Here is a 9,817-nt window from a genome sequence, read left to right on the forward strand (position 1 = left end):
AAACAAAAATAATTCTTGGAAAAAAAAAAATCAGAATGGGACCACATGATTGTCAAGTGACCAATGGTACATGACAAGTGTCTATGTAGGAAGAAGAGCATGTGTAATGAGTGACTGGTTTGATGTTAATGTATACACCAGGATTTTGTAATGTTACCCTTCTTATTCAACATATATACATACACACACACATATATATATTAAAATGCTACTATATTTTCAAATTAGCCTTATGTTAAAGTTTTTTAAGGTACATTACTACAATATATAGATTATAACAACTATTATGCATATTAAGTATAAAACAAATTCTTTAATACTGTACTTAAGAGATTAAGCAAAAGCCTACTCGATATAATGTTTAGCCACATGTACCCACCTATATTGCTCTCTATATTATTGCGTTTTTAAGAAAATGCTAAAGTTTCGTAAAATTTTAATAACATAGCTACACTGATACAAAATAGAATCTCAAGTAAATAATACACATCTATAAAATTACTTTGAATAAACTAAGCACACATTTGTTATATAATACAGAATTCAACAAAGTTATATATTAACAAAGATATGAATGATTCCCATAAAAAATACAATTATATATATGCAAGAACCTTTCTCAGTGGCAGGTACTGAAACTCTCTATATATTATATATTTATCAGGAGAACTAGTCGAGATTCAGGCCATCTATGAGCCAAGTTGTAGTTAGTATTAACAAACAAAAAAGAAGTTATAAATGCATACAGAAGAGAGTTCAGATCTGTCTATATTCTTTGATACTTTGTTACGTGTGAGCTCCCTTCACGAGAGGGATGGCCTAATGCAGCGTGTCTCGGACATTTCAGCCTCCTCCAAATATTAATAGAAATTCGAAAGAGATGCCGAAACATTTGATCAAGAGTGCTAAATGCTGGTTTTGCCTATAACATAAGTGAACCCATTGCCACTTGTTTGCAAAGAAAAACAATTAGGAAAAGTTGAGGAATCCTCAAAGTACAGTATATACAAATAAGAAAAAGAGGAGAGAAACTGGAAAATACATAATGTTACAAGTACAGGGATAGATGAATGGAGGGATCAACTTCAGGGTCACAGGCTAAACACTTCAACCTTAAGTTCAATCACTGCTGTAAGTACAACACTGGAAAAAAATGGATTACAGAAACAATAGTCTCTGATAGGGTAATTTAGAGGTTAAGAACCATTAAATGAAGTAATGACAATCGATAACCTGTACAGTACTTCGCCCTAAGGTATGCTACGTTATGTAACAAATCAATCCCTGCAGACTTAGTGAAGGAGGAAGGAATCGCATAATAATCACATGAATTCTGAGATACTGTATTAAGAAATACAGTATTGGAAATCTAAACAAATCAGAGTGACTAAATTATACATGTACAAAAAGTCTGTGACTAACTACAGATACTGTACATACATATATACATACACATGGTCATACATTCATTGAAGATGCAAACAACCCTTTCTACCCAGCAAGCACATCTTGGCTGCTACAACAATGGCTGCCTTTGCAAGAAATTGAGCTTCTTGGGCAATATTTCTGTTCACATAACATGTATTGTACTGTATATCTACTTTAATCAAATTAACACGAGTACAGTAAAATATCCAGCAAGTCTTATTCACTAAAAATTTATGTTAAAAATGTTTTATGTTACTGAAAATTATTCCCATTCTACCCAACGAAACTTATTTCAACATTATTTGAACCTATAGTACCTATGTTCCCATTATTTACCTATAACTATAATGATTACAGGTACAATATAATATATGCTACACTTTCTGAAGGAAGACCTAAAGTTTAGACCATTCTTGATGATGAAGAGGAATGATAAACAAAATGAGATGAATTATTAAAGCTCAAGCTGCTATGCTGTGCAAATCTGCAGCATAAATCCTCCAGATAAACATATAACAAATCATAAATTTTATCTAACAATATAAATAACAGTTTAAATTATAATACAGTACCAGAGTAAATATTAACAAAATGCATTTAAAATAAATAACTATTACTTTTATGCAATACTATGTAATACGATATTCACATTACTTGATGCTGCGTTAAATGATGCAGTCAAACACACTTTTCACACTCCTTCTTTAAGTGGTTCGTTTACCTCATCCATCCCTTCAGCATCTTTGAGAGTGGGAAGAGGCACAAATACTGCCGAGACAAGATTAATGCACACTAATATTTTAACAGTGACTGTCGTTACATCAGCAAATGTTGCAAGCGCGAGGAGAGATGTCAGCAATCTTCCCGATGCATCTACTATTGAAAAGTAGTTATGTCTTCGAACCTGCAAAATTAGTTATCAAGTGTAAAATAAAATTAAATAAATATATTGACTTAAAAGAGCCTTACTATGTGAGCAGTGCACTGACAATACATAGTAAAATACACGAGTTGGTAACATTAATTAGTTATATAACATTATTATAGTTGTTAATTAGTTATTAGTTATAGTTATTAATTAGTTATTTTCACCTAAAAATGACTGGCAATGATGGTTGTCTACCTACCCAATAACAGCTGAACTTTAACTTTTAAAAGTCCCTGGTTATTACCCAAATATTGCCAATATAAACACGTTACTCTAATAACAGCCTTCAAATTTAAAAAAAATGAACCCCTAAGATTAGCAAATCAATACAAAATGAATCTGAACTATGGAAAATACAATGCATACATCTACCAAGTCAATACTCTTAGAGGATATGTTAGCAAGAAAAAAATGAATGTTACATTTTCTAAAACAAGAGTTAGCAAATATATTGTCACAGACAGGCTACATACAGCATCAATGCTCATTATTTAAATATCAGAAAATGAACTAAGTACAAAAGGTTCTTTTAGTGCATTAAGGCAACAGAGAAGTATCCCCAATTAACTGCCCTAAAATGATGATGTGTTTTTTCAGCAGATGGATTATACACCAAAGTTCCTACCAAGTGTCTAATACCAAACAGGTTGGAAATTTTATATTCAAAAGTGAACATCCTTTCAGTACAGTACAGTACTAAAAAAATTTTGTATCATATTTCATCAATGGTTCAGTATTTGAAGGAATACCATAATCATCAAAAATCCACATTAGGTTATTAATTTTGATGGCTGCTGCTGGGAAATAAATTTTGTAACAGAAGTAGCAGTTTGTTGTATTGTATGGAAATACAGTATGAGCAAAACCAATTATTGAAGAAATCTCTCATAAAAAGACCAAGCATATCATTATACTTTTATATATTTCTTCTTAATTTTATAATATTGGTAATTAAAATGAGCTAAGCAAAACTTTGTTTATGGCACAACATTGTGTAGGATCCTCTCAATTATTATGGTCACTAGCTACTCTATTTATTGATAGATCAAGATCAAAGTAATAAATGCATTGGGCTTACCTTCATATATGAGAGGTTTAGGAAGAGTCCCAACACTCCTGACAGGAGGCAGCCAGCATAAAAGTCATAGCGCATTGCATGAGGAAAGTGGAGCACTTCGAAGGCCTCCTCCAAGTACAATGATGCTGGAGCCAAGACCACAACACTGCAAAGAAAATAATACACATACAGCAAGGAACATTAAGGACAAACCTGGCCTTACAGTGACAGTGAGATGAGCAAAGGTCAGCACTGGACATACAATGACAGTGAGATGAGCAAATGCTGTATTCTATATGTCAACAAGAGTCATCAATAAGAGGTAAGGTAAAACTTATACATACTGTAATATAGAATAAAATGTGTGTGTGTATTATGTATGAAATGTATTTTGAAGTTAAGGTTTTTGAGTGTGTGGAATGGATTAATTAAATTTACATATTTCTTATGGGAAAATTTGTTTCGCCTTACGAATTTTCGAGTTATGACCCGTCTCTGGGAATGGATTAAATTCATAAATGTACTTTTATGAATATTGCATGCATTTACCTAAAAACATACGAGAAGTAAAGTCGGTCGACGTCAGTGTAGCGGGCATCCGCAATCTTTGAGTGGAGGGTTTGAACAGCAACACATGCTAGGTACACAAGCATCCAAAAGTACGGGGAATCTGAAAACTGCATAATAAAGGTTGACATATTTAAAAATTATTCATACTTTTAAGAATAAAACCAAATAAAACAATATAATAATACTTGTAAAAAAAATTATGTTAAGCAATATTGTTATGGCTTCTAAACAAAATAAAATTACTATACTTTGAGAGCGTCTACCGTCATGTCAATATCAGCGAGGACAGCAGCCACAGCCGTCCCGATGGTGATGAGGCTGGCAAGAAGAGGAAATGGCCCAGAACCTCCTCGGAAGCTGGGAGCAATTTCCATCAGATAGAGCATTGCACCCAATGTATTTTGCAAACATAAGAACACAGGTACACTCTGAAATATTAATAGTGTATTATTAAATTAAGAAATTGCTGACATTGCTGTTTGAACTTCATACTGTTATACTATCAATGCAAAAATACAAGCCTAAGATGAAGAGGGTGAAATCACAGAATCTGGTCACTTATACTGTACAAGGTTTTATTTCAAAAAAATTTGATTTTAAAACGATAAATACAATAATGTAATGATGCCACAATCTAAAAAAAATGTATTTAATATTTTCACATACAGACAACACTAAAATGCGTTATCTGTACTCCAACAATGCACATTCCGATGATGTTAAAACATGCCATCCAATTACAAAATTTTCCGGTTTTCAGTTCCAGAGCTATTCTATTTGCATCAATGAGTCTAAAAACTTATAAAAATCATCATTATTGTGTGGACAGAGTGTATCTAGAGCATGAGTGGACCGACCAGAGCACGTACTTCCCTATTGCCCATGAGTACTCACGTGTGGCAAACTTTCATATACTGTATGTATCTATACTGCAGATTATATGTATGTATGCATTTCCAAACATTTTGACACAAAATTTGTAGTTATAACCCATCAAATAACTTAGGAGACGTAAAATGATTGTAAACATTTTTGCGATATGGGCAGACCACATTAGCTCCTGAGCATGCATATTATTTTTTTTCATTTGCAAATTACCTAAAAGAAAAGTTTTAAAATTAGGTTTTTTCTTTTTACTGCTGTATAGACCAATCATGCAAGCACATTTCCATATTTTTAATTTTTATTTGTTTTAACACATTATCAAGCAAATACAATTTCAACACATCAAGGCTGTATTTTCTTAATAATGTATTGAAATGTAAAAACTTTTGGAACTTTCTTTTCATTTTCCTAGTGGATACTTACGCATAACTGAACCACATGTTTTTTGTGATTATTCTACATACGTGTATATATGCATCTAAGATGGTCTGGAATTAGATGGTCCCTTAGTATCAAATGATCTGTTTAATTCAGACGATGGTATGGTGAATATGAGAAGAGAGTGCTAAGCCAGTGTGACCATTAGCACTTGGAAAAGATACGAGGACAACAATTGCAAAATGAAAGTATGAGAAAATTCAGGCAATAATCCAAGCCTTGAGGGAATTCAGACAATAACCTAAGATTTGAGGGTTTTGCATGAATGCACACAAAATATTTGAGGAATTTCTTCCCTATATTGAATGTACAATATTAAAAAAATTGAATGTTATTGGCCCAAGACTATCCTGAGAAAACCATAGACAAAAATGTTTAAAGGTTGGCAAAGACACCGGTGCAGCACTCAACACGACTGACGCAGAGATCATAGATATATTGACAAATATTCCAAATTTATTTAACAATTTATAAGTATTATGGCATCTCCAAAATCCATCTCCGGCATCTTCATACAATGGATTCTTCTAAATGTGTAACAGAAAATATGCCCATTGAATTTTTCCTGCAAATTTGGCTGTCTGAAAAAACAAATCTGCATTTCCTAGTTAAATGATGTCCATCACAGGGGAAAATTAAATTTTTGCTAAGTATGATTCACCAATAGAACTTGGAAAAATTTTTGGTACAAAACACTAAATATTACTCAAATAATGTTTTTTTTTAAATTTTGTTGATGAATAACAACAGAAGAATTACTTGGTACCATAGGAAAGCCTATGTGCAAAATAATAAATAAATATACAAATAACTTGCTCTTAAATTTACATGTAAAAAGTACAATTTTGCATTACGAAACATTTATCTATTGGGGGGAAACTTTCAGCAAATATTCATGCATACTTAAATTACTAGGATCTATCAGTCTGGAGGTTGTCACTGATACAAGACTCCATAATAAAATGTACAGATGCTGAGAGACATGGCCAAACAATTGTACATAACTATGTTCTGAAATATTTCAACATGCTGTACTGTATCAACATTTAATTTAATTTATTTAACAAAAAATCCAGCAGAATCATTGTCAATGCACACTAAAACAAAATTAGCCATAATAAAATCAAGAACTTACCAAATTGCCAAGAGCTTTGGAGCTTGCAACAATGCCAGCAGCAAAGAAGAGAAATGAAGGTAAAAGTGAGATAAACCCAGGTTTATCCAAGTCCGTGGCAGACACAGACAGACATTTATTGGAGAGCAGAACTCGCAGGAGGATACCTCCAACCAGGGTCTGCCAACCTTGATAGATTGTGGGGTACGTGAAGTTCAGCACCGAGAGCACATACTGTAAAGAATGTTGTAGTTTCAATGAAAATTATTACACTGTATATAATAAATGACCCTTCCACTTTAAAAAATTAAGAGTTTTTTTCATTCAACTTGACACCACAGTTTACGGATTAAGCAGAGTTTTTTCTAGCTTGATGTATTGTATCTGTGCTGCCCATTGTAGCTTTAAATAAATGTGTCAGAGTAGAGAAACAGTTTAAATAAGTGACTAAAAATAATGCTTTGAATTTATATGAAAAGTTCCTTTCTGAGCAGAATCATTTGGCTGCTCCACAAGGTAAGGTCTGCCGTGCTCTTGGGACAATTGTGCAGTCAAGCAAAACAGTATACTGGCACTGGTAGCAAATTCAAAATGCCCTTTTTACTATACACAAGTGGATGAACTACACCAATCCTTGTAGTTTATTGATGCTAATGCTCATTAGCCATAAAAAAATGCATTTCTAATTCTTTTAGTCCAAGTTAATAGCATTTAATTTGAATGTTTGTACGCCCAGTAAACAGATATACTTAATATAAGCACTTAATATAAGGTTGGGTTGGAATAATTATACTGTATATTCTTGTTTGCAAACTGCATGAACTGCTACACATTCCTACTTGTAAACTGTATGAACTGTTATACATTCCTACTTGTAAATAATGAACTGTTATACCCTTCTACTTGTTTACTACTTGTAAACAATGAACAATTACATTCAGTAATCCTGTTTTCTAAACTGAATGAAAAATTACAGTAGTATACATTTCTGTCTCTAAACTATGAAAAGTTGTACATACCTGCTCTTAAAATGTCTGGAAAATCATAATCGGTTATAAATACCTTGTTGACAAAGATGGTTGAACCAAAAAGAATCAGGTATATAAGAAAGTCAATTGGCTGCTTGGTAGGTGTCATTGTCCTGCGCTCGAGCAACCTTGACAACCCACAGCCAGCCAATCTGCAACCAACACCATTTGATAATTAGTTATACATTACTCATGATTAAGAACGGTTAAAAATATTAGGTTGCGTTATACTGTAGGTGCTGAATTGTACTGTACTGTATCTTGTATATATACATATAATAAACATGTGACAAAGCATTACAGTATAATAAATTAGTGTTTGCAGAGTTTGAAGTGCGATAAGTTGACAGTAACCCACCAATGATTACAATAACATATCTGCTGAAATCACCAAGGAAAATATCACAATTAAAAAAAAAAGATACATGTAACTACTACTAATTTAATTAAGAGAAACCTTCAAAAGCAACTGACTCCCAGCCTATCAAGAGTCTGGCACTGATTTCACAATTACTACACTGTCCTTGTAAGTACAGTACAGTATTTGATACAGTACACTATATGATATACAGGTACGGTACAGTACAGTATTTAATTTTAAGTTTAAGCAAATTAAAAAGGTAACAGTTCATTAGGCAATGTTATTTTTCACAATTTACGTGAATTTACCCAAGGGCCACAATTTTGATTAGCCTCAATAGGAACAAGAAGTCAGTGACTTGTCAAAGGTCCCCTCCCCTTATTCCTGAGGATTTTTCCAGCTAAATTTTAAACCGAAATAATAATAATAGATACTGTACCTATTTACTGCTAAATAAACAGGCATTAAGAAAAAGGAAATGTTCCCAATCATTTCTGTCCCACCTGAACTGCAAACCAAGGATCCCCGACTGCAAATTGAGACTGAAGCTAACTGTAATACAAGTACTGTACTAGATTAACAAGTACTAGGTCAAACTCACAATGAATCTTGTGCTACTCACTCCCTCACAAATCTTAATACAGTACTTGAGACATACATCTTCACCAATGTAATCACCTCTGTCAATTGATATTGTAGTTATATGTTGATATTAATTTTTGCTACCATGTATCTATTCATCTTACCTGATCTGTTAGATTAGGAACCTGCCCGAAATGCTTTGCGTGTTAGTGGCTTTGCAAGAACGTAAAAATACCAATACAGTCTTATATACTCTCACAAACCCATTGTCCTGTCTTGTAAATAAATAAATAAACAATGTACTGTACTAGATAAGATAATGTTTATTCAGGTAAAAGTACATACATTCAAAATGAGTTACAAACATAATGTTAGATTTCTAGATAGAGCAAAGTATATACTATGCCTAAAGCCACCAATACGCACAGCGTTTCGGGCAATGCCATGTCGGGCAAGTACGACACTAGCAGCCACGACCACCATGCCCCCTATAGCCTGGGGTCAAATTACCGTAACTGGTCTAACTTAGCGAGTTGTGGCAAGTCTACCTTGGGGCACAGAAGGCTGTAGATACAAGTCTTCTAAGGAGTACAGTAGAAGCAAGTTTACCATGGGTTACAGTATAAGGTAAATGCAAGTCTACTATGGGACACAGTAGAGAGTAGAGGCAGGTCTACCATGGAGCACAGAAGAGGGTAGAGGCTAGTCTACCATGGGACACAGTAGAGGGTAGAGGCAAGTCTACCATGGGACACAGCAGAGTGGAGGCAAGTCTACCATAGGACACAGCAGAGTGGAGGCAAGTCTACCATAGGACACAGCAGAGAGTAGAGGCAAGTCTACCATAGTACACAGTAGAGAGTAGAGGCAAGTCTACCATAGTACACAGTAGAGAGTAGAGGCAAGTCTACCATAGTACACAGTAGAGGATAGAAATAAGTCTACCATGGGGCACAGTAGAGAGTAGAGGCAAGTCTACCATAGTACACAGTAGAGGATAGAAATAAGTCTACCATGGGGCACAGTAGAGGGCAGAAGCAAGTCTACCATAGGGATTATAGAAGGAAGTAGAAGCAAAGTCTACCATGGGACACAGACGAGAGCTCAACCCAGCGGGGTTTTCTTCCTACAAGGTGAGTGTTATACATGCTGCCACGGCAGACTATTCCCTCCCAGGCTGAGTGACGCTGCCCACGGCACTCCTACCTTCAAATAAAATGTTAAATACATTCAAAAACGAAAAGTTTTGTTTAGGAAAGCCAGGGAGAGGGAGGATAGAGGGGCCAGACCTGCTGGAGGCGGCGGCGTCCACGTCGGCTCCCAGCTGTGTCTCTGTACTCGCCTAGGTGTGCTAGAGGAGGTTGGGCTCTGGCTCTTTGGCCCCGCCTCTCAACTGTCAATCAACTGGTGTACAGGTTCCTTTGAG

The 9,817-nt window shown here is 34.6% G+C and overlaps 1 protein-coding gene across 3 annotated transcripts; it reads right to left on the reverse strand.

Annotated features, from left to right (window-relative positions):
• Positions 1-423: 423 nt before the first annotated feature.
• LOC123768381 (UDP-N-acetylglucosamine transporter TMEM241) lies at positions 424-9,817 on the reverse strand. 3 transcript variants are annotated; one of them, XM_045758848.2, is made up of 7 exons: positions 9,681-9,817; positions 7,483-7,600; positions 6,442-6,654; positions 4,247-4,411; positions 3,963-4,090; positions 3,435-3,579; positions 424-2,332 (listed from the first exon to the last, which is right to left on the reverse strand). In XM_045758848.2, the coding sequence occupies exons 2-7, from the start codon at positions 7,555-7,557 to the stop codon at positions 2,120-2,122; spliced, it is 939 nt and encodes a 312-aa protein (XP_045614804.1). In that variant the 5' UTR covers positions 7,558-7,600; positions 9,681-9,817; the 3' UTR covers positions 424-2,119. The 3 variants fall into 3 exon arrangements, with proteins under 3 accessions (XP_045614804.1, XP_045614802.1, XP_045614803.1); XM_045758846.2 differs by having other exon boundaries at positions 4,232-4,411; XM_045758847.2 differs by lacking the exon at positions 9,681-9,817 and adding an exon at positions 9,476-9,597 and having other exon boundaries at positions 4,232-4,411.

Source organism: Procambarus clarkii, chromosome 35 (assembly GCF_040958095.1).
Source record: "Procambarus clarkii isolate CNS0578487 chromosome 35, FALCON_Pclarkii_2.0, whole genome shotgun sequence".
NCBI lineage: Eukaryota > Metazoa > Arthropoda > Malacostraca > Decapoda > Cambaridae > Procambarus > Procambarus clarkii.